This window comes from Pteropus medius, unplaced genomic scaffold, assembly GCF_902729225.1.
Source record: "Pteropus medius unplaced genomic scaffold, Ma_sr-lr_union100, whole genome shotgun sequence".
NCBI classification, from domain to species: domain Eukaryota; kingdom Metazoa; phylum Chordata; class Mammalia; order Chiroptera; family Pteropodidae; genus Pteropus; species Pteropus medius.
Genome location: NW_024354502.1, coordinates 29,291,043 through 29,316,725, shown reverse-complemented (window position 1 = coordinate 29,316,725; position 25,683 = coordinate 29,291,043). Strand labels below are relative to the sequence as shown.

The following is a 25,683-nucleotide window of genomic DNA, read 5'->3' as shown; positions in this document are numbered from 1 at the left end:
GACAGGTACCCTTGGAAAAGAAGAACAATGTGAAAGGGTTTTCCCTACCTGAAAATGTCAAATATTATGAAGCTATAGTTGTTAAGACAGATGATATTAGTGTGGGAAAACATAACTGACAATAAAACAGAATAGAGAGACTGGAAACAGATCCAGTCATTTAAAAAAATAAAACTGATTAAAAAAAAAACTGTGCTAATATTGGAAATTAGTGATTACTCACAGATTTTATTTCCTATGTCATACTACATATAGATAATAATTATATGTGAATTAAGGACTGAAATGTGAAAGATGAAACAACAATTTCTAAAGAAAATGGAGGAAAATATATTTATGACCTATGATTTTGAAATATCTTATTCAAGACTTCCTGAAACATAGACTTTTACAAAAGAAAGGACAGGTACTTTGACTATATTTAGATTAAGAACTTCTGCTTTCAAAAGGCGTAAGACAAACCACAACATTTGTAACACATAACAAAAATCAGCCTCAAAGTGTACAAAAACTCATAAAAAGCCATAGGTAAAAGAAAAAAGACCATTAGAAAAACAAGGGACATGAGTGGTAAGGACCCATGACACACTGAGAGAGAGAGAGAGAGAGAGAGGAGAGAGAGGGAGAGGGAGGGAGGAGGAAGGGAGACAGAGAGACAAAGACAGAGATAGAGACAGAGACAGAGACAGAAGACAGTTAATTCTTTGAAAATCAGGGAAATGCAGGAGTGACATCATCATCATGGTAGAATAAGAGTTTCTACCATCTTTCCCCCAAGAACACTGATTTAGACAGTCGGCCATGGACAAGAGAGCCTCTGTGGAAGTCCAGAAGTCCAACGAAGAAGCTCCAGTATACCACTAAAAGTTCTGAGACTGAATGCTCTCAAGAGAGTAAGAAGAACATTTCACTTTACCTACATCACCCCTCCCACAAAGCAGCACAGCTCAGTGTCATAAAAGACCTTCTTGGCCTGCGATTTCTCCTGCAAGGGAAAGTGAAAGCATATGAATGAATGCCCAGCTTCCCCAGATGCATGGAATGCCCCTTCCAGATGCATGGAATGCTTCCAGAGACCCATTTCTTTCTCACTCTATCCAGAATACTGAGATGTGTGCTGCCTGGCTGGGAAAACTGGAGGTGGGGGGAGGGTAAGGCTGTGGGAGAGTGCCAAATAGGGATCTTGGAGGATATTAAAGGGATGTGGATCCTACTAACCACCTAATAGACTCCATCAAGAACCCTCTCACGAGTCTACGGCCGTGCTACCCTGAATGTACCCGATTTCATCTGTTCTTGGAAGCTAAGCAGGGTCGAGCCTGGTTAGTACTAGGATGGGAGACCGCCTAGGAATACCAGGTGCTGTAGGTGTTAAAACAAATAAACAAAAAGAACCTCCCACAAGCTGTCAGGGATGCCTTGCCTGCAGGTCCCCCCAACTGGCCCATGGGCACCCCTAGTGTTCAGGGTGCCTCATCCACACACCACATACTGCACGCTATGTCTACTTCCAAGGCGACAAGAGCGAGCCTTTATAGAGAAAAAAGAACAAAGCTGAAGGCATCACACTCCCTAATTTCAAACTATACTACAAACCTACAGTGATCAAAACGGTATGGTGATGGCATAAAAACAGACACACAGATCAATAGAACAGAGTTAAGAACCCAGAAATAAAACCACACATATATAGATAATTAATATATGACAAAGGAGTCAAGAATATCTAATGGAGAAGGAATAATCTCTTCAATAAATGGTGTTAGGAAAACTGAACAGCCACATACAAAGGATCGAAACTAGACCACTATCTTATATCATACCCCAAAATTAACTCAAAATGGATTAAAGACTTAACTGTAACTCCTGAAGCCATACAATTAATAGAAGAAAACATAAGCAGTAAACTCCTTGACGTCAGCTTTGGGGATATTTTAGTGGATCTGACTTGAAAGGAAAGGGAAACAAAAGCAACAATTAACAAATGGGACTACATCAAACTAAAAAGCTTTTGCTTAAAAAAAGAAACCAGCATCAAAACAAAAAGACAATCTACTAAATGAGAGAAGATATTTGCAAATCATATATCCGATAAGGAGTTAGTTAGTAACCAAAATACATAAAGAACTCAAACAACTCATTTTAAAAAACAACCCATTTTTTTAAAAAAAGGGCAGAGAAACTGAATAGACAGTTTTACAAAGAAGACACATAGATAGCCAACAGGCACATGAAAAGATGTTCAACATCACTAATTATTAGGGGAATGCATACTAAAACTGACAAGATATTACCTCACATCCTTTAGCACAGTTATTACCAAAAAAGCAAGAAATAACAAGTATTAGAGAGGATGGGGAGAAAAGGGAACCCTCATACACTGTTAGTGAGATTATAAATTGGTGCAGCCATTATGAAAAACAGTATGGAGATTCCTCAAAAAATTAAGAACTACCATGTAACCCAGCTATTCCACTTCTGGGAATTTATCTAAACAATAAAAAATTATTAATTTGAAAAACATTATTTACAATAGCCAAGATACAGAAACAACCTAAGTATCCATTGATGGATAAATGGATAAAGATGTTGTGTTATATATATACAATGAAATACTACTCGGCCCTAAAAAAGGATTAAATCTTGCTATTTGCAACAACATGGATAGATGTTGAGGTTATTATGCTAAGTGAATAAGTCAGATGAAGAAAGACAAATACCATATGATTTCACTCATATTGAAATATGAAAAAAAACTCAAAAGGAAGAAAACAAATATACAAACAAAATAAAACAAAAAAGTCACAGATACATAAAACAACAGTTGGTCATTACCAGAGGGATAAGATTTGGGAGGTGGGAGAAATGAGTGAAGGGAATCAGTTGTATGGTGATAGATGGTAACCAGAGTTTTGGTGGTGATCCCTTTGTACTGTGTATAGTGTCAAATTATGATGCTGCACACCTGAAGCTTATATAATGTCACAGGTCAATTTTACTTAAATAAAAAAAAAAACAAAAACAAAAACAAAAAAGCACATACACACACACACACCCTGTACATATTTTAGATTCTTCTGATATAGTAGGTTGAAAAGCTGTCCTTACATTGGAGATGGAATGTAGTCATCTGAATAAATGTAATCAACCACGAGAAGAGTGGGCCACTGAACAGGCCACTCCTATCAAAACTCATCCCTGCACTAGCCACAGAAATTGAGCCCTGGAAGGGCCAATCAGATTAGGCCTAAAGCCAAGGTCAATCATCTCAAGCTCCACCTGAGAAAAAAAGAATGAAAGGGGCATTCGAGAGCATACGGACAACTCCGCAGCAGCCTCAGTGCTGGATGGAGTACGTGCAGCCACTGTTGTGTGCCTCACCCCTCCTCCTGAACTTCATGCAAGACCTCGACATGCAAAGAAATGTGTGACCATCAAAAAGGAAACTACTCTAATCACAAAAAAATACATATATTTAAAAAGGACAAAACTACAAGAATATCTCTTCAAATTGAAATCATCTCTTAATAGCTTGAACAGTGGTCGCGTACCATAAAACAAAGCTAATACGCCGGCGCCATCTGGTGGATGTTGTCCAACCTCCAGGCCCTTTGACCCCAAGCAGAGCCCTCAACCCGCAGGAGCCCCATACCGTGCATTTGTCCTAAGGTTCTGGTGATGTCCTGGATGGAGAGTCTCAGTTGCTGCAGGGCTTGGAGCAGGGAGTCCTGGCTGAGCTGCGAGATGGTATTCACTGCCTGAACGAGTGCCTGGGGAGAAGATTCGTTCACTCAGTTCATTAGCATTCACTTAAAGCCCTTTGAGATAGAGTGAGCAGCAGCGCAGTGAAATTCCAGGGGAAGGGCACCTCTCTCACTGCCAGAGTGTGTCAGGGCTCCCCTGGAAGTGCTCTTGAACTAGATTTGCTATGAGGTCTACCTGAAAAAGAGGATATCTCTGGGCATCTCCCAGATAGATCCTTGGTTAGGTTTTTCTAGATCTGTCCACTGACTACTACTTCCTATACCTCTCAGGGGCATAACTCTATCATTTTTCTCTTTCCTTCTTCTGTACCTATCACACATTATAACTATTTCAATGCCTGCATCTTGAATTAGGGCACCCTCACTCCTGAGCTCTGTCTTACTTAGACTCAGATTCCATACAGCCCCAGCTCAGAGCCCTCTCCATCACGAAGCCTTCCTAGTCTTTACCTTTTCTGAATTGTATCTGAAAGACCAATTTTTATTTTATTTTATTTTTTTTTATTTATTTTATATTTTATTTTATTTTATTTATTTTTATATTTTATTTTATTTTATTTATTTTTATATTTTATTTTATTTTATTTTATTTTATATTTTATTTTATTTTATTTTTGAGGGACTAAACACACTGATGAGAAGTAAAGTGATCATATAGTATCACTTTTGAGAATGAAAGAGAGTGTTATAATAATTATGCCATGACTAGTTGCTCTACTAAGGATACAGTAAGCGCTCAAAATATGCTTACCATAAGGGAAGGTGGTGAGGAAAGACAAACGTAACTTAATTATCTTCAGGCAAGGCATGAATTCTCTCCCTGCTCAGCTGCTGCTCCACTATCTTCTTACACTCAACTTTTCTGTTAGCTCCCTGAACTCTGAAGGAATTCATTTTGGAACCTCCCAGGGCTAGGTAATCTCAGTGATGGTTCATTTTCCTCGGAGCCTTTGCACAGCAGTTCCTGCCAGGAATAAATCTGCCTTTCTGTCTGTCTCTCTCTTTTTTTTCTTTTTTTTTTTTCTCTCTCTCTCTCTCTGCTTAATTCTTATATATCGCTCAGGTTTTAAGTCTCACTGGGAAGCTTTGCCTACCTAACCCTTTAGGTCTGAATTAAGTTTTAGATGTTTTTGTTTGTTTGTTTGTTTTTTTCATGAAACACTGCTTTTTTTTTTTTTCTTATTACTCCATACATCAACCCATCTGCCTCCAGATCATGAGCTTCTGTGGGGGCCAGAATAATGTCTGTCTTGTTCCTCCAGTTATTCTATTTTCTAGAACAATGCATGTCTGTTGAATGAACCAATATCTAATTCCAAGTTTTACAGGAGTTGGAGAAGGGAATATCTCTGTGGGCTAGAACTTAGATCTCTCCTCAGATATAAACCAATAGGACAAGGCCTATACTCATCAATTTTGGTCAATTTTGGTTCATTTACTGAAGGGAAAGGTACCGGGTGGGAATTAAAGCTCAAACTGATTTCTGATTTAGACAAAAAAAGTGCTGAATGAGAAGAAACCTTAATCCCAGGTACTGCTGCTTTCTTCACCAAAACAGTTACCAGTATAAAACCACATAGGCTTTCTCCTCCAGGAAATGAAACAATGACATCCAAGTTCCTTGGGAAGGAGATGGCAGTATGGATAGAGAGGTTTGGATGCCAAAAGTATGCATGGCCCATAGGTCCCCTCAGAGTTAGACAACTGTTAAGTGCAGGGTAGAATCAGTGAACAGCTTTCTCCTCTCTGTAGAAAAGCCCTAAAGATGAGCATCTACCTTCAGCAACATTGAAGAAGGAAAGAGATCAGATCTTTTCAAGCCCATGTTCATTTGACCTAAGGACTTTCAAAGCCTTGTGTGGCCCTGATGGTTCCTGACCATCCTCCCAATGGAATAGCTGAACCATGAGTTAATAGGTATTGCCGTTTCTTCACAGGACCAATCTATGACCAATCACTCCATTCCTGTCAGGAGCATAGTCTTAGAGATACAACGACCACCAAGCAACAGCTAATTCCTTGCCTTTTTCTTTCTTATTTCCTTTTTTTTTTTTTTTTACAGTTTCATAACTCAGACTAGTGCTTTTTCTAATCAGTAATTTGTTTTGCTTTGTTTGTTTTGTTTTGTATAAAGAATGAGCACTGAAAGACTGTTACAGAGGGATCACTCTAAAATGACCTGTGATCATCTTATGGATAGATTCAAATATTCCAGATGTAGATCCAGTTTACAAAACCTAAAACCTGTACTCCATAAATCACTTCTGCCTCTAACATATTAAACATGAGGGGGAATGAAAACTAACACTGAAGAAAACTAAGTCGAGAACGTCATTGTTCCAGCAGTTACATCTGTGTGGGAAATGCTGTCTTCATCCTTCCATCTCTCCGTCTCCTGAGCTACAGTTTTTATACTGAACCTCTTTATCGAGCTGAGGTTTGTTGAGAGGCAATGTTAATTTGGAGATGAACTTTGTTCCCCAGGAAAACATGCGTCTAAGGATGTCTGGGCCAGACTCGCCCCCTTGAGCTTCGGTCCATGTAACAAGATATTTCAAAGGAACCCTTCTGTAGCTGTAGCAGCAACTGACTGCAATTTGACCTTTCATAGAAGTTACAGTGAAATGAGAGATCTTTTTCAGATCATTAAAGAATTGGTGAAGTTTTTTTTTTTTCTTGCATTGCACTTATTTGTTTTATTACACACGGATTGGAAAATATAATAAAGAGAAGTAATTCCCTAATCCCTACAAAGCAGAGGCAACCACTGTTAAATTTTGGGCTGTTAATTTTTGGCACATTCCCTTCTAGCCTTATTTTTCCATGCATTTTAACATAGCTTATATACTACACATACAATTTGATATGCTTTCTTTTTTGTTTTATTGTAAGCTTTTAAAGTTAACATCGATTCTAAAGTGAGCGAAGGATTTCTGAGAACTTACTTGATGTCCGGGGTCTAGACAAATTTCAGTTAATGACAACCATGAACAGAAAAAGAAAATAAAGGAACAAATCGGTTTGTAAATCAGATATGCCTTCTAGGGTCACATGTACACAGGCACACACATTTATGTGCAAATGCACCTGTATGCACACACACATATCTAAGCACACTTTGGATGTCACAATTGTGACTAGACTATGGACCACTGTGTGACAAAGAGTGAGCCAAATCTCAACTCCTGTATCAGCCCCGAACATTTAGTCTGTGGCATCATGATAAACCACCTTACTTCTTTTTTATTTTTGTAATTACCACAAACCCATACTTTTGTTGTAGTTATTCTACTCTTACTCACCCTTTAACACCTACTTTAGATCAAATACTACCCTCTCACCAAGCTTTTTCCTCATTTGTAAAGCCTGCATTGATTTGAAATTCTAAAGGGTTTATTGTTTGTATCACTCTGATATTTCTCATGTCCTGCTTTGCTTTGTTATTTAACTACTTTGGGTGTATTGCTTCCATTACTTTCATTTCTTCATTGCATTTAGCCCTGTGCTAGGCCTATTAAGAGACTCCAAAAAATAATAACCAAGAAGAATAACTCCTGAACCCCAGGACTGTGTCTGCACCTCTGGGATTAAACTATCCCTGCATTGTCATCCACTGAGAAACTAGCTTTTTGCTGTATTTTTTGCTTTACTATCCCAGTCCAGCTATTTTTCCCTTCAAACTTCCCCACTCCTCTCTTCCTCTTTGAATCAGAGATTCAGCTTATTAAATATTCAATGTCTTGACCAGAATCATTTCTTCACATATATTTATTATTTCTTTCTGCCTGAATTCTGAGCCAGATTCAGCACTTTTCCATGGGAATATGGGTCACCAATTTTGTTCTTAAAGCAGACTCGGTCAAAGATCATAGTTCATAATAATAGGGAACATAAAATCCTAGGACTCAGAAGTCTTTAGTGAGATGAGATGGCCCAATCTCACTTCCTCCAAGGGACACATAAATTAGTTCTAAAAGGTATGTTATTTATTAACTGTTTAATTCTTTAAAGCACATTCCCATTATCTCTGGCAATCCTGTGTTTACCCACAACCCTTATGCTAAGGAAGTTCTTCCCCACATCTAACTTAAATGTCATTTTAGCTATTTGTAAGTCACAAAAGTGCTCTCTCTCTCACATTTACAGTATGAAAAAAATTGGGCTGTGATAATGAAGTTCAAGGGGAAATTTTATACTTCGCCGTTTCCACCCCATTTATTAGAATTTCTTCTTTCTAAAAATTCATGCTATTTCTTCTTTAGACGACTGCCAATATCTGCAACCTGTCAAAGGATTGATGCCAGCTAGGTGGAACAGATAGCATTATTAATCAAATTCTCAATCCAACATATCTAGAGTACCTACTCTCATACATAATCATTCATTTATGATCACTATATAATGATCCTTTATAAAATTCCTGGTCCTAACTTGACTTGAATGGAGGACATGTTAGGGAATAGAAAACAATTTGGTAAGAAAGAATGAGTGAAGACTGATTATGCAAGAGCTGAAGAAAAGATGGAGAAACTCAGATTTGATATGACAGCGAACAAATAAAAATGGTCTTCATCAGTGTATTCAAAGAAGGTTAAGAGGACACTTGTGGGAGCTGTGATTTTTGAATCTGTGTTCAAGTTCACCCCTTCTCTGGAACCTTGTAGAAGACAATACATATGAACATCTTCAATCACCAAGTAGCTGGAAAAGCCTGAGCCTTTCCAGTAGACAATACTGACCGCCCCTTCCTGAGTTTCCATCTGTTCAAATCTAAAGCTCTTTTTCTTACCTTTCGAGATTCTTTGTAGTCCAGTTTGTCAGCACCAGGTCCAAGTGGACGAGGATAGGAGGGATCTTCAAGTTCCTGGAGACTTCGACAAAAGGCAAGGCAAGGTTTCTTGGTAGAATCTTTCAGATATAAATCCAGACAATTAGCATATTCTAGAAAGAATGCAGCAGAGGAAGTTAATCATGGCTGTCTCTTATTCCAGCAATCCTGTAGTAGAAACGACTTGGGGATGAAACTGGAACTATCTGAGTGACACGCACATTCTTCACTCTCATTTTTTCTGTTAACAACCTGGTGGACATACTGTTTCTGAGTACAATCTAAAATTTATGTGAAAAATTACAAAATTGGAACACATGCATGTACACATAGTATAAAATTATACCTGAATATTGATTATGCAGAAAAGGGCATTACCAGTTTAAGCTCGAATTGGGGCCCGAGTTGATGAACAGTAGGAAAATAATCTATTTATCTATCTATATGTATCAATCTATCTAGATATGCATAGATATGTGTTTTTTGAGTATAAAACAAAGAGCATGTATATATGTGTGTGTGCATGTATACACACATATGTTTGTGTATGTGTTTATGTGTCAGTCAGGGAGACAAATGCGGAGGACAGAACACTTCATCCTGTGTGGCAGCTGACTCTGTCAGTCACTTTATAAGTCAAACCCAATAACGACTTCAAGTAAGTCACCTCAAGACAATCCCCGTTCAACCTCTGAGTTATCTGAGGAACACTCTGAAGAGTCTTATCAGCCCACGAATCCAGAAAAGCTACTCATATCCATGGAGCAGTCTCTATTTGTGGATAAGGCTCATCTAGATCCCCCCACCCCCCAAAAAAAAATTCTTATGCTCTCTTTCTCCCATTCCTAGTTTTCATTTCCTATAAGATAGAACTATCTATTAACAAAGCCCTACTTCTGCCTTTATTTTTCCTTAGATTTTTAAATAGACTTGAGACAGAACTGTTTCTTAGGTAGAAACAATACAGATCTTTAAAGAGTTTTAAAATTCAAACTCAGGTCAGCTTCCCTCAGGAGGCATGGGATGAGGAGGACGGTGCAGAAGAGAGGTATCTACTTAGCTGAAAAGTCAGAGGAGACACAAAGACAGGACCCAAGGCTGCAGGGTGGGGGTGCATGGGTGCATATTGAAGCTGGAGAGTATATCTCCTGTCAGCCTTCTCTACTTCTTCCCCAATTTAGGATTATGGTTTAGAGAGCAGGTGGGGTATAGAAACCCAGTGGGATATTTTATACGTAGATTTTAAACTTACCAATATCAGACACACAATTTTTAAAAATTAGATACATTGACATTTAAAAAATCAGAAGCCGCTCTATATTTTTTTCTCCTTTCTTTCTTTTTTTTTTTTTTTTTTTTTTCCTCACATGGAATCTCAGGTGTTTACTTGAGAGGTAAGAGGTAGGCTCAAGCAGGCAAACAAAACAGTCATAGGCTGCTCACTTAACCATGGAGTGCTGGAACAACAGCCACTCTCGTTTCTGGGAAAAGGTACATTTATATAAAATGAAAGAGAGTAGTCCTTTACACTGCAAATAGTGGAACTCAGAGATTTTATGTCTCAAGTTTTAGGTTGAAACTATAAAATGTTACACAAAGACATGATAATTGATAGATAGCAAGTAGTATTAAACAAAAGTAAAAATTAGTGTTGTGAATATCAGTGTGTCCTTCTGGGGGGAGGAGGTTATATTAGTGACATTAAGTTTGGGTTCTGGCCTTGGAATTTCCACTAACTTGCTATCTGACCTTGGACTTCTATAGTACCCAGCTGTTTGTAAAATGGGCACAGCATAGCTCTACTTACCTTATGGGGTTGTGAAAACTGACTGAGATAAATTAGGTGTATGGGAGTATAAAATGCTATAAAATTTAAGCTATCATTAAGTTTTTTAAATGAGATCTCAAAACTTGCTTTCAAATGCAACATTCTTGGAAGAGGGTGTCAGAAAAGATAGATTCACAAAGTAATAAAAAGGCTACTAGTTCTAAAGAAAATTAACCTCCTAATTAGGGGCAAAAGTCATTTAAATGGACCCTTTGCCTTTCCTTCAACTGACACCCCAAGAAAAGAACAAGGAAGGACCCATCTTTCCAGGAGTACTGTTGTGCCAAGAAGAGAGTGTGACAAGACAGGTATTTATTTGTCCCTTACTTCTTTGGGCTGTGTCTCTCCTTCCTGCCAGATATATCCCATGGTGATAAAGCTCAAGACCAAGTGGGGCGGGCACTGTTCTTGGTAACTCTTGAGGAACTGGCAGTTCAGGAGGGACATCTGTTCAAGAGAGTGTTGAGATTATCAGTTGCAGGGGTGAGGGATGGCCACGGAATTCTTTGACTTGAAGCCTTCTTTGGGTGTAAGGAACAGATAGACTCTCTTTCAATGAACGAACTAAGAGCTTCCATGCACACCTGTATCTCTCCTGATCCTAGGCCACTGCAGGATAGGAGGAGATATTCCAAACGATATTGTTCAGGAAGTACCTAAACGCTCCACCCAAGGCCCCGAATTGTCCCCATGGTTGTGCCAGACACTGGTCTCCATCACTGAAGTGACCGCTTAGTTAGAGTGTTCTAAAATAATTTTACTCCCAAGACTGCGATCATCTAATTTCATGGGAATCTCCAGTGGCAACTTTTACAATCCCCTCTTCCATGTGCATCTCCTTACTCGTTTTATCATTTAACCCTAAAAACAGCCCTGTGCTGTGGGCAGAAACCTCTTCCTTCAATTTATAAGTAAAACGAGGCCCCGTGGATTTAAGAATTTGACCAAATCCCTAGAAGGGTACCGTAGCTGGGCTGGGCCGAATAGTTGTTCAGAGCTTGTTTAAACACTCCCAGTGACCCTGGCTAGATCCCTTCGCCTCTCCATGCCCGTTTCCTCCTTGTCAAAATGCGTTACTGGGAGATTTGCAGGTGGTGTCCTCTGTGAAAGCAACACCCTGTACAGAGTTAATTATTACCGACAGCAATGCCTAACGTCTCAGTGTTGCCTGGGCCAGCCCTGCTGCCTGTCTTCGTTGACACCACTAACCCGAGCCGAGTTCCAGCTTCCAGGCATCGCTCCCTCGGTTTGCCTCCTTCTCGCATCCCCTCCCTAGCTCTAGGCACAGCCTGATCTAGCTCTTCCGGGTGTCTCTCTTCGGGGTCCGAAGCCTTTGAGGGGACGAAGGTGGTTGTCTTCTGCTTTCCTTTAAGCTACTGGCACCGCCAAGTGAAAAGGGATTCGCGGCTCCTTCCGCCCAGGCCCCGGGCAGCTCGCGCTTGAGCCTCTGTGACGAAATCCTTCCTCTGCTATCCACTAGGTGGGAGTCTTTCCCCATCCGTGCGTGCCTTTTCCTCTTCCAAACTGGCTGAGACAGAATCGCCAACTTAATGTGCCCTAGGCGTGTGTGTGTGTGTGTGTGTGTGTGTGTGTGTGTGTGTGTGTGTGTGTGTCCGCTGAGATGTTGCATTTTAACAGGAACCAGTCTGAGAATTATAACGGCAATTATTTATTAAATAATTATTCTAAGTCTGGTAATAGAGTCCCTAAGGCACAATGCTAAAAAGTTCCCATGAAGAATGGTTTACCATCTTCCCTAAAACTCACAGGACAAAACAGAATCAGAGAGGGGAAAGCATTTGCCCAGAATCACAGAGCCAGGAGGAATTGAGCCAGTTCTGCTGACGACAGCCCTGCTCTCTCAAGTCAGCATCGTCTGATTAAAATGAAATCCACATGTGAAATTGATAATTTTCTAGCAGCCACATTTTAAAAATAGTAAAAAGAAAGAGGTAAAACTCGTATTAATAATATATTTTATCTAGGTCAATATATCTACAATATTGCCAACACATAATCAATATAAAAATATTGAGATATTTTACAGACTCTTTTTATAGTAGGTCTTCAAAATCCAGTGAATATCTTACATTTTGATTTGTTTTAGCCACACGTGGCTATTGGCTACCAATAGTACAGTGTTACCATAAAGGAATAAGGTCCACGTTGAGAATGTTCCTCTTGGTTAGAGGTTTATCTAGAAAATATACTTGAAAGAGTTGTTTCAGAATTATTAACCTATACCCCATGAAAAAACAAATTTACCAACTGGAGTACAGTGACTACATACAGTTCTCATTTAATTTAGCCTCATAGATTTCGGTCACATCATTTTCCACAGTAACTTGGGTCAGCATCTTTCCCCCACACTCTTTCATGAAACTATGCCATACATCTGTAGTACAGTTAAGTTCATTTTTCATCATCTGCATTCCATCCCAGGATCCCCTGACATTCTGGTTAATTTTTTTTAGTTTGCATATAATTCACTCTTTGTGATGCACAATTATGTGGGTTTTACAAATGCGTAGACTCATGTAATCCACCACCTGAGTATGGTAAGGACAGTTACGTCATCAAAATTCGCCGTTAGTAGTCAACCACTCATTCCCCCTCAACCTTTGGTAACCATTGATGTTTTCTGTCGTTATAGTTTTGCCTTTTCCAGAATGTCTCATGAATGCGATCATATAATATGTAGCCTTTTTTTGGATATGACATGTTTCATTTAGCCCAATGTATTTAATGTTTATCCATGTTGTTAAATAAATCAATAGCTTATTAATTTTATCACCGAATAGCATTCTACTATATGGATATAACTCAGTATCTTTGTCGATTTGGGCTGCTATAACAAAGTGCCATAGCTTAGGTGGCTTATAAACAATGGAAATTTAATTCATTCAGTTTGGGAGGCTAGAAGTCCACAATCAAGGTGCCAGTATGGCTGGGTTCTGATGAGAGCCTTCTTCCAGGTTGAAGATTGCTGTCTTCTTATTGTACCCTCATATGATAACAAAAGTGGGTCAAAGAGCACCCTGGGATCACTTTTATAAGGGCACGAGTCTCATTTATGAGTGCTCCACCCTCATGACCTAATTACTTTCTGTGTTGGTCAATTTTATGTGTGAACTTGACTACGCTAAGGAGTACCCAAATAGCTAGTAAAACATTATTTCTAGGCATGTCTAAGAAAGTGTTTCTGGAAGAGATTAGCATTTGAACTGGTAGACTGAATAAAGATGATCTGCCCTTACCAATTTGGGTGGTCATCATCCAATTCGCTGAGGGCCTGAATAAAGCAAAAAAAGTGGAGAAAGGGTGAATTTGCTCTCTGCTTGAGCAAGGATGGAAAACTTCTTCTGGCCTTGGACATCAGTACTCTTCGTTCTTAGACCTTTGGACTCTAACTGGGACTAAAACCATTAGCTCCCCAGGCTCTCGGCTTTCTCGGACCTCCATCATGTAAGAGGCAGATCATGGGACTTCTCAGCCTCCATAATCATGTGAGCCAATCTCTCATAATAAGTCTCTTTTTGTATATCTATATCTATATTTACTTATATCTATGTATATACTATTGGTTCTGTTTCTCAGAAGAACTCTGATTACACCTCCCAAGGGCCCCACCTAATACCATCGTATTGGAAATTAGGATGTCAGTATATGAATTTGAGAAAAACACAAACATTCAGTCCACTGTTTAACCAGACCCTGTCAAGGGACATCTTGGTTGTTTCTAGTTCTGTCAATTATAAATAAAGCTGCCATAAACATTTGCGCACAAGCTTTTCCATGAACATAAACTTTCAGTTTATTTGAGTAAATAAGAATGAGATTGTTGGGTCAGACAGTAAGTCTATGTTTAACTGAATAAGAATCTGCCAACAGTCTTCCAAAGTAGCTGTACCATTTTGCATTCCCATCAGCAATATGAATGAGAGTCTCTTTTGCATATCCTCAGCAGGATTTGATAGTGACAGATTATTTCAAACTTTGGCCATTCAAATAGGCGTTAAATTGTCTTTTAATACTCATTATTATAGATAAATAGTCCTGTTATTCTGTAAGTAACCTAGTTTATTTTGATTATTTCATGATTAAAACTTGGAAAATCTTCTTCTTCTTCTAGAAAATTCAAAATCTGTATGTGCCCTCCCACTCTCATTGTCTTTCTGATAGAAATATTCAAATCTAAAAGAAATACTCACATTTTCTCAAATACTCAAATGCTGAAAAATTTTGTCCTTATGTGCTTGAAGCTTTATTTCTCTTTCATCTACACTACTTTGTGAGACCTCTATTTTGTAGAATTTGGATTATCCATTTCTCTTTTTCATATACTTTATTTTTCTGATAGTTGGCATTTCTTTAATTTTTGCTTTATGCTTTATAAAAACTTTTCAAGGAATTCCCTAAATTACATTTTTTTTATCCTGTAATCAATCTTTCTCTGATTTTTTGGGTTTATATGGCATTTTTTGTTTGTTCATTTTTTTCTTTGCTTCCCAATAGTTCTTTTTACATAGCAACTTCACTTATTTTTGTGAAGTAAACATTATTAGACAGCAATTAATTTTAAAAGCATTGATCTCTTTCTTTGTGGAGGAGGCCATTGGCCCTAAATGTCCACCCCTTTCTCCCACTCTTTGATTTGCTCATCCTCCTCATTTCATGTGGTGGTTTAGGGTCATTTAGGGTTCAGAAATGGAGGTCAGTTTTATCAGGATTAGTAGCTAGTAGCTAATATAACTTCCCTTACATTGTTTCCGGGATGCACCTGAGTTTTCTTTTGTATAGCTTCCTGTGAGCTAGCCTGTTGCCTCCAGTATTTTATGGCAGAAGGATGGAGGAGGGTGAATTTTCCTAGAAAGTGGATGAGTCTAAGTCAGTGAACAGTTTTTTTACCAACATACACATAGGTGCATTGGGGGTTTCTAAGAGCAGGGTGGTTGGCCTGGAGGTACCGTAAGATCAAAACTAAATGTACTTATTGTGTTGTGCCAAGTAAAGGACTCAAGAAGACAAAAGTTAGTCTGCAGCTCCATGTGCAGTCCTGAAAGCCATTATATTTGCTTCTCATGACCCATTTCCAATTGATTCAGTCTCAACCTTTGGTGGTGAAATCTTAAAAGTAGTTTTATCTGGTTAAATGTTTTATAAGTAATCAGAAGTAATGAGACTTGCCAAGAATGTTATATTAGTTTCCTAAGGCTCCCTCAACAAATGAACACAAGCTGAGACGCTCAAAACAACAGAAATTTATTCTCTCAACTTCAAAGGATAGAAATCTGAAATTAAGGAGTTTGTAAGGATGGGTCCTTCTGGAGGCTCTGAGGGAGAACCTGTTCTATGTTTGTCTCCTAGTTTCTGGTGATTGCCAGCAACACCTGGTGTAGTTTGTAGATGCCTCGCTCTAATCACAGCCTCTAGCTCCACATGGTGTTCTTCCTTGTGTGTCTGTGTCCAAACTTTCTTCTTCTTATAAAGACACCAGTCTTACTGGATTTAACCTCACTTTCCTTGAATACATCTATAAAGACCTATGTCCAAATAACGTCACATTCACAGGTTTCCAGGTAAACATGCTTTCTGAAGAGACACTGCTCAACCTAGTAGAAGTTCCAGGAGATTGGTTTCGCTGTTGTGCTAAGCTGTTTCCTGAACTCCCACATTTTCAGTAGACAGAAGTTAGCTGGACACTGCTGGCCTTTTCTTATTGACATTTAACATATGAGGAATACCAATTCAATAAGGTCTTCATTTTATTTATGGCAGTTTAATGAAGTAAAGCCCAAGGAAAGCCTGGGACTTTCCTGCCTTTTCCTGCAAACTGTCCCAGACTTCCTCTTGTTTCTATGCCTGGCTACTCTGAGACGGGGAAGGGGACAGTGGGGACTTTTTTTTTTTTTTTTTTGCTTTGGTTGAATGCTTGGCCTGGATACTGTAGACTCATTTATGAATCTGTATGGTTTGCTTAATATAGTATGAAAATTCTTAAAGTTTTTATCCCATCATTGGTATTTTCTCTTGTTTTCTCACACTACAGATATTTTCCTACTTTTTAAAAAAATTTCTTTGGTCATCTTAAGGAGACTTTATGTGGCAGGAAAATAAATCTTTAGGTTTAGTTAGCCATTTGCATAGACACTAGAGACAATCTCTTCCATCTCTTATGGAGTCTCTTCTCTTGTGACTGAACTTAGCAGGCATTTAATAATTGTTTTTAAATGAATTTTTAATTATACACATTAAATACATTTAAGTCAATGAAAGAAAATCTTGGAGCGTGGAAAACTTTTCTTGTGTCTCTGAAATCACATTGCACTCTAAACTGTGAGATTAAGACAGATGAAAGAGAGACAAATGGGAAGTATAAATATATATTGAAGACTATTGTGTGGCAGTATGTATGAAAGGGCACTTTCAAAAGTCATTTATTCTTCACAACAATTCTATGAGACCAGAATTTCTCTCATTTTATAAATAAAGAAGAAGAATTATAGGGATTAAGTAATTTGTTCAAGGTTACTAAGTGATCAAACCAAGATTCAGACTCACGTTTTACTAGCTACTAAGTGATCAAACCAAGATTCAGACTCACGTTTTCCTGAATCAAAATCTATGTTCTTCCTATTACACCTTCTGATTATTTCTGTGGGATAATGTTCATTCTCCTGGGACCAAGAAATTCCACTGTTTCTTACATACTTTTGGGAAATATTTCTAACCTTATCTCATATGTATTTATACACTTATCAATTATTCCTGCAGAACCTGACAACCCTGACTTTAGAACTCAGAAATTCTCTTGATTCAACTATTCCATGAGGACTTCATACTAAAATCAAGGTAGACTCACTCAGAAGCAGAAGAGTATTAACCAGGTGACAGGAATGAGGACATTGAGAATTTCTATGCTTTTGTCCTTCCCCAGCTAGATCTTATCTATCAGCTTTCTCACAATTCCCAACCAGATTGTCTTCTTTCTTTAAACAAATAATTCTTGAGAACTTAATATGTTCCAAGAATTTTTTCGTGCGGGCTCTGAAAATGTTAGGGAAACATGTGTCAAATCAGAAACAAGTCATTCTGCTCCTCAGGAAGGCTAAGATTGTTTTGTGGATAAGCTCAATGACAATGATTGATATCCTTAGGTCAATCGACATACTTCCACAATTCTGAGAAAGAAAAGTGGTGTGAGGATTTAAATAAGGCGGTGAGAAGATCTTAAAGAGAAAAAATTTTATATATATGTATACACACACACACACACACACACACACACACACATATATACACACATATTTATATATATACCTTGTCCACTTGAGTGCAAAGCTGGTGACTCTCAATCAAGGGAGGAAGTTTGTTGGCAATTTCTACCTAAGGCTGATAATGATCTGGAAGTTTTCTCTGCATTCAAAATAGAAACATGTTGGTATTTTAGACCTGTCTGGGAAGCAGCTTCAGAAACTAGCTGCCTCCATATTTCAGTCTTCCCACAGAATTCGGGTCAATTCAGTTCAAAAAATATTGAGAATTCTCTATACACTGGGCCATGCGCTCAGCATTGCGAATACAGATGACCAAAATACAGTCCTCGTGCTTAAGGAACATGTGGTCTACTAAGGGAGAAAAAACTAGTCAGATATATTTCAAAATAATAATGTTCAATTACGGATGTGTGTATAAGCTTAAGAAACTGCAAAAAGAAAGAAGTTGTTAATTCTATTAGCCGTTGCGGGGAATTAAAGATGTGTATTTCTAGAAATAAGACAGTAGAGGCCAATTTATGAAACTGAAAGTGACTTTTCTAGGTGGAAATTTGAAGATGGGATGGCAGTAAAACAGAATAGTGGATAAAGAGACAACTGTAATTCTCAGGACTACACATGATTTAGTGTTACTAGAATATAAAGTTCAAGAAAAAGGATGATGGAAAATGAGACTAGAAATTAAATCGAATGTGCTTTTTACAGAATACACAAGAATTTTCTCTCTATATAGTTTCTTTCTTTCTATATCCTATTATTTGATTTGAATTTTAAGGGGTTAATTTTTTTTTCTGGGATTTTAAGATGTGCAGTCAAATTAGAAAGCCTTTTCTGTCTCGATAACACTATTTGGCCCATTATAGAAAAAGTTTGCTGACTCCTGATCTATCCCATGGTCTAGGCCTCTTTTTTCAGAGTACAATCTGAGGTGGAGCTGAGACAGTGATGTTAGCACTGGAGAGCGCCTGCAAATACAGATAAAGCTTCACTCACTTGCTTCTCACCTCCTGCTGTGCGGCCTAGTTCCTAACAGGCCACATGACCTGGGGATTTAGGACCCCTGCATTAGGGGACTGAATGAATTGCTGAGAACACGAATTGAAATAAAAATGCAGGTAGAAGTCAAAGAGAGGGCATAAAGATGGGGAATTTCTTTTTAGATATACACAGCCTAAAATGTCTGTGGAATGCCAAAATATGACTATATACTGGGAAATCGAATATGCTGAGAATTGCTATTAGAAATATACAACTGGGAAGCATAACTGTACAAATTACTTCTCATTGTGGTTAAAACCACAAGAATATGAAAGGTCATGCAGGTCAAGTTGCAAAGGGAAAGGAGAAGAAGGCCTGTTTCAGCACACTGGGGATATTTACAAAGCACACAGAGGAACTGAATCCAGCAATACAGATCAAAAAGACATTGATAGACTTTCAGTGAGTGAAAAGAGAATTATCCTACAGAAGTTAAGACATTAGAGAATTTCACAGAAGTAGGAACTAATCATTGGAAAGTTTAAGTAAACTTGTTCCCTTTGAAAAAAAGAAACAAAACGAGGAAGTCACTAATACGTATTAGTCTTTTAAAAACACATGGCATATAAATTTAGGTCAGGGTCATGGAAGCAGGGTATAAATTTTAATGTGTTCAGGAAGTAAGAAAAGGAGACCGAAAATGTAAATTAAGTTTTTCAGAGAGCCATAAGCCATTAGTAAAAGGAAAATTTGTGTTTGAGAGATATTTCCATTCAAGAATTAGAAACGTAAGCCGCTTATAGTCTGCTGTTGTAAGAGGGAGAGGTTAAAGAGAGGAGTTGAGAATGCTAGCAAGAAAAAGACAGATATTTATGGCAACTCTGAGCTGGCAACTTGTTTTTTTGTCTCATCTATGTGACGCATATGTTTTATGAACAAAAATTGAATGCAGTTACAGAGACAATGGAACATAATCTTCATAAAAGAAAATCGAAAACGCAGAGTCATAACATTCAGAAGGTCTTTTGGTTGCAGGAAGCGACACCTGACAGAGGAAATTAGATGCTCAGACCACTTTGTTAGAGGAAGGAGAATTTAATGCTGGCGGAGAGCGTGGGGCATTCAACAGACCCAAAGCACGATCTCCCCTTGGTTAGATTTCTTACAGCTTATATACCCTTGCAGTGTCCATGCAAGGGGAGCATGATTCCTTTGTCTGAGGTTTCATATGTGCTTCATGACTCAGGATGGGAGGGGTAGCTTCGGGTGGAGGGCTGCAAATGGGGAGGAATTTCCAGACCACTGTGTTGTGTCCAGAATAACCAGACCCAACTTGAGTGCTCTTAACCAGGAGACAGTTTATTAGCTGGCGGCTGTCCTTGCAAAGGAGCAGCCTCGAAATGCCAAGATACAAGGTTTTTAAGCCCCAAATCCCATTCTTCATTCTGTCTTAAACACAAAGGTCCATCTTTCTCCTATTCACTACCTGTCAACCCACTGGTCAGGTGTGCAAGCGGGAAGTACAGAAGCAGAAAGCTTGTGTTAGAATGTTATGTTCCTATGGGTGATTGCCTATGTTCCCATGGACAATAGCCAGTGTTCCCATGGGCGATGGCCAAACAGTAATTTTCAGCTTATATACAATTGATTATTTTTCATGCCACGCAAGCAAGCAGGGTTACACAGGCTAAAATTGGCAGTTAGCATATGAGCTCATTGTTACAAGTTTCATGATTAACAGAATGTGGTTAGGGGTTCCAGAAACTAGGCCTAAGTTATAGACTTCATTTGTCCAGTTTCAGGTTTTAATTATTCTTTAACCCTTTCACATTTCAGCAGGCCATTACACACTGGTGTTACAGGTTGTTTGTTTTGTAGAACCAGTGACCTTGGCATTATCAGCACCATTACAGGATTCTTGAACAGAGAGACGGACCTGCTCAGCGGATTCCTATCCAAAGGCTGAGCTCCAATTTAACATAACAAGCAGTTTTACACAGTCTTGTTATTCCTACACAGCTACAGAGATAAGAACATTAGTTGGATAGCAAGCTATGAATCAACAGATGTGAGCTGGGGGAGGTAGCTATGAGAAAACACGTTAGCTGAAGAGCACTGGGCAGACTAGGGAGAGAGAGCAGTTTTAACCGGCTGAGTAGGTTATTTCTGCAGGCCCTTTCCTTTGCATTTTTTTCAGATGCCTCCTCTCCTCTCTCATTTTTAAGTGGGTTTTAAGAAAAGAAGTAACTAAATTATTACCTCTCTCTTTCCTTATTTGATGCCTAGATAAAGAATTCTATTTTGAGAATTACATTAAGCATCCTGGATTTCTGCTTCCAGACGTATGTGAAAATTCTTAAATTCCACATTTTCTCTTAGTCAAAGGCTGCACTCTAGTCTTTAACGTTTACTTTTTCTTTCCCCTTAGAAGAATCTTTCCAATCCTCCTCTTTTTCATCTTTCCCGTTCTTTAAAAAGTTCTAATGTTTGGACTACTCTATCACACCACCAACACAAGAAAACTGTGAGCTTTGAGATACTCTGTTCAGCAACTTCAGCATCCCTTGGGAATTTGTTAGAAATACAGATTTGTGGGCTCCACCTCAGACTGAATCAGAAACTCGGGAGGGGGCCCAGCAATATGTGTTTTAGCAAGCCCTATATGTGAACCTGATGTACCCATAAGCTTGAAAACCACTGATGTGGGGACCTTGAAAATGATCAAAAAGAAGAGAAAGGATTTAAAGATATTTCACAAGCCATTAAAAATATACTCTTCCTTTTGGCTTTTCCACTAGGCTGAAGAAAGTATTGCATTACATAAATTACTTTTTGATTGCCAGGCTTTTTTAAAAAATTGCAAAGTGAGAGATAGGATCAGCTGATAAGTTTTTCACTAAATAGCATCCCTTTTGTTGTCAGTTACTTCAGGGGTCCCCAAATTCCAGGCTGCAGACTGGTTCTAGGCAAGCAAGCAAAGTTTCATCTGTATTTGCAGCCACTCCTCAGCGCTAGCATCACCACCTCAGCTCCACCTCAGATCACAGGTATTACATTCTCATAGGAGCATGAACCCTATTGTGGACTGTGCATGAAAGGGATCTAGGCTGCGTACTCCTTATGAGAATCTAATGCCCGTGATCAGAGGTGGAGCTGAGGCGGTGATGCTAGTGCTGGGGAGAGGCTGCAAATACAGATTAACATTAGCAGAGAGGTTTGACTGCTCAGAGATCATAATAAATGATATGCTCTCATAATAAATGATATGCTCTCAGACTCATATCAAAACCCTATCAGTGAGTGGCAAGTGACAATTAAGCTGCATCTGGTGGCAGGCTTTATAGTGGCAAGTGAGTTGATGTACTTCAGTTGTACAGCTGCATCTGGTGGCAACCAGAATCCAACACTTATTTTAGTCTGCGTGTGGACCGCGCATTACGTTATTTACCGCTTCCATCCATGCCTCTTTCCTGCACTGCACACTTGTCTCAGTCACAGTTTTGGTAAGTCCACAAACCAACCCTATCCAAAATGAATAAAAAACAAATGTCACTGGAGAAATTCTTTGAAAAGGAGGAAAGATCCAAATGAGACAGCAGAAGACTCTAAAACTACCAACGAAAAGAAAGCTGCATTTAAAGGAAAATACCAAGAGTCTTACTTAAATTACAGGTTCATTGCTACAGATGATTCACATTCTTCAAGCCCACTTTGAAGACTGTGTGGCGACAGGCTATGCAAACATGAAACCTTCAAAACTTCTGCGCCACATGGAAACCAAGCACCCTGCATTGAAAGACAAGTCTTTGGAGTTTTTCAAAAGAAAAAAAAAACCATGAACACAAAGAACAGAAGCAATTATTGAAGGACACCACTTCATCACTGACAGCATCATTCTTAGTGGCTAACCACATTGCTAAAGCCAAGAAGCCCTTTACTATTGGTGAAGAGCTGGTCCTGCCTGCTGCTAAGGACATTTGCTACGAACTTTTAGGAGAGGCTGCGGTTCAAAAGGTGGCACGTGTTCCTCTTTCAGGTAGCACTATAATTAGACGAATTGATGAAATAGCAGAGGATATTGAGGCACAATTGCTAGAGAAGATTAATGAGTCACATGGTATGCGATCCAGGTCAACGAGTCTACTGATTTTGACAACAAAGCAGCAATGCTTGTTTTTGAGAGATATATTTTTCAAGAGGATGAGCATGAGAATATGGTATGCGCACTTTTGTTGCCAACCAACACCACAGCTGCAGAACTATTCAAGTCTTTGAATGATTACGTATCAGGAAAACTGAATTGGTCATTTTGTGTCGGTATGTGCATGGACAGAGCGGCTGCCGTGACTGGACAACTTTCTGGTTTCACAGCTAGAGTCAAAGAGTTCGCTTCTGAATGTGAGTCTATGCATTGTGTCATCCATACAGAAATGCTGACAGCTGAAAAATGTCACCTAAACTTAACAACGTTTTGCAAGATGTCGTTAAAATTATTAATCACATTAAAAAACATGCCCTTAACTCACAACTGTGCACACAGCTCTGTGAGGAGATGGATGTAGAGCTTCTCTTATACACAGAAGTGAGATAGCTTTCTAAAGGTAGATCACTGGCCAGAGTTTTTGAATTATGAGAGCCGCTTCAGAGATTTCTTTTAGAAAAAGTCACCACTGGCAGCACATTTCAGTGACACAGAATGGGTCACAAAACTTGCTTATTTGTATGACGTATTCAACCTGCTTAACCAACCCAATCTGTCACTTCGGAGGAGAATGACAGCTGTGTTCAAGTCGGCAGATAAAGCAGCTGTATTCAAAGCCAAACTGGAATTAGGGGAGCGACAAGTGAACATTAGGGTTTTTGACATGTTTCAAACATTAGCAGAGATTTTGAAAGAGACTAAGCCAGGACCTTCTTTCTCCCAGCTGATGCATGATCACCTGTATCAGCTTTCAAAAGAGTTTGAGCATTACTTCTCAACCACAAACGACCCCCAAACTGGGAAGGAATGGATTCGCAACCCATTTATGAATAAGCCAGGTGAATCAACTTTGTCCGTGCTAGAGGTGAATCAACTGCTTGAGATCCCAAATGACGGTGTCCTTAAAAGTCTGTTTGAGACAACTTCAAATCTTCATATGTTCTGAATTAAAGTCAAAGTAGAATATCTTCAGATTGCCACAAAAGCACTGAAAAGCCTGCTTCCATTTCCAATATCCTATCTTTGTGAAGCAGGGATTTCTACCGTGACAGCAACCAAAATGAGATTATGGAGTAGACTGGACATAAGCAACATACTTTGGGTGTCACTGTCTCCCATCACCCTCAGATGGGGTCATCTAGTTGCAGAAGAACAAGCTCAGGGCTCCCACTGATTCTGCATTATGGTGAGTTGTATAATTATTTCATTATATATTACAATGTAATAAAAATAGAAATAAAGTGCACAATAAATGTAATGTTCTTGAATCATCTCCAAACTATTCCCACAACCCCCATGGAAAAATTGCGTTCCACAAAACCAGTCCCTGGTGCCAAAAAGTTTGGAGACCACTGAGTTACTTCATATATATCACATTTGTTGTAAAACCTGTATACTAGTATAATCGTCTATTAATAATATCACTAATTGCTTATAATTTTTCACTATTATGAACAAGTCCGAAACCATTATCCTTATACATGTATTTTCAAAGTATCCTAATTCTTATCTTCCCAGCTAACAATGATAACCCTTGAAAGTTTCTTCTGTGGTTTTCCAGAAATTTTATATACTATCATCCTATAGTTTAAATTTACATTTCTAAGATTATCAATAAGTTTGAATGTCTTTTCGTATGCTTTGGTCATTAAATTTTGTGTGAGTGTGTGAAACAGCCATTTATAACAGGGTAGTCAAATGAACCAACATTTTCACTTATGCATCTTACAAGACATGCTTAGGAAGTTATTCCCATCCCAACATTATTTCTTTCAGAGTACTTTTAGTTTTATTGTTGATGCTTACAATCTTAATCGACCTACATGTATGTTGTCTATGCTATGAGTTAGGACATATTTTCTCATTATTTCCATTTTGAAATAGAGGAAGTTAAAGCCCAGAGAGACTGGATGACCTTCTCAAGTTTACACATCTGATTGGTGACCAAGTCGAACCTCTTCTGACTCAAAGTTCAGTGTACTTTCCAATACCTCCTCAGAGTAAACACACAGAGAATGGTGAGGATGAGAGCAGGGAAGATGGAGGGTTGATGCAAGGGAATCGGAAATTGAAGAACAGTTTTCATGCTTTTCTTCCCCTCATTTCAATAATCAGGAGACCCAGAAGTGGGGTAGACAAAAATAATAAAATATTTGACTTTTCTTTCTTTATAAAAACCAGTTTCCGATGTCATGTTATCTTTTTGTAGACTTTACATCTGTCAAACTATAATTTTCAAAATGTTAAAAAAAAATGACTCATGCCAATATAGAATGTGTGTCCAAAATACATTTTGTTAATGAGAAAATCAGCAGGATGGTAAAGTTTTATCAAAAGGAATTGATAAACTGAATGTTTACAGAATTTTGGAAAAGAATATTGAAATTAAATTGCTAGGTTAAACACATAATTGGTTAATGTCCTATAGAACATTATAATCATAAGGTTTAGGGTTATATTTCTACTCAACGGAAATAATTTATAGCTCTTTTGCATAAAATTGTACAAGTTAATATGTAACTTCAGAGACTGGGCCATAACCAGCAGTAAGTAGCATGTCATCTCTTAGATAACTAAATAATCCTAAAGTGAGACTATTAGACAGTACTCTAGGAAGGTATTGAATGAATGCACAGCCATCCTTTTGCTTTATCTTGGATAATTTTTCTCAACACATTTATAACCTAAAAGATAATAGACTTTAAAATAAAGTATTTTAAAGGAATATTAAACTCTCTGTTAGATTAACACTTTGGTTAAGTCAACTAAAACGTCTGTTTAAGAAACTAGCACTGAAAAGTTAAAAG

General features: G+C 38.4%; 1 protein-coding gene and 1 pseudogene across 1 annotated transcript in view; one reads left to right on the top strand and one right to left on the bottom strand.

The window, feature by feature from the left end:
• Window positions 1–23,542, bottom strand: part of IDO2 (indoleamine 2,3-dioxygenase 2) — a 33,639-nt gene extending 10,097 nt beyond the window's left edge. The window contains 8 exon segments of the mRNA XM_039853767.1: window positions 3,653–3,770; window positions 5,285–5,384; window positions 6,067–6,081; window positions 8,554–8,672; window positions 10,748–10,867; window positions 17,741–17,836; window positions 22,124–22,197; window positions 23,425–23,542. Coding sequence (XP_039709701.1) covers window positions 3,653–3,770; window positions 5,285–5,384; window positions 6,067–6,081; window positions 8,554–8,672; window positions 10,748–10,867; window positions 17,741–17,836; window positions 22,124–22,197; window positions 23,425–23,542 — 760 coding nt within the window.
• On the top strand, window positions 1,253–1,371 carry LOC120595746 (uncharacterized; annotated as a pseudogene).
• Window positions 23,543–25,683: the final 2,141 nt, after the last annotated feature.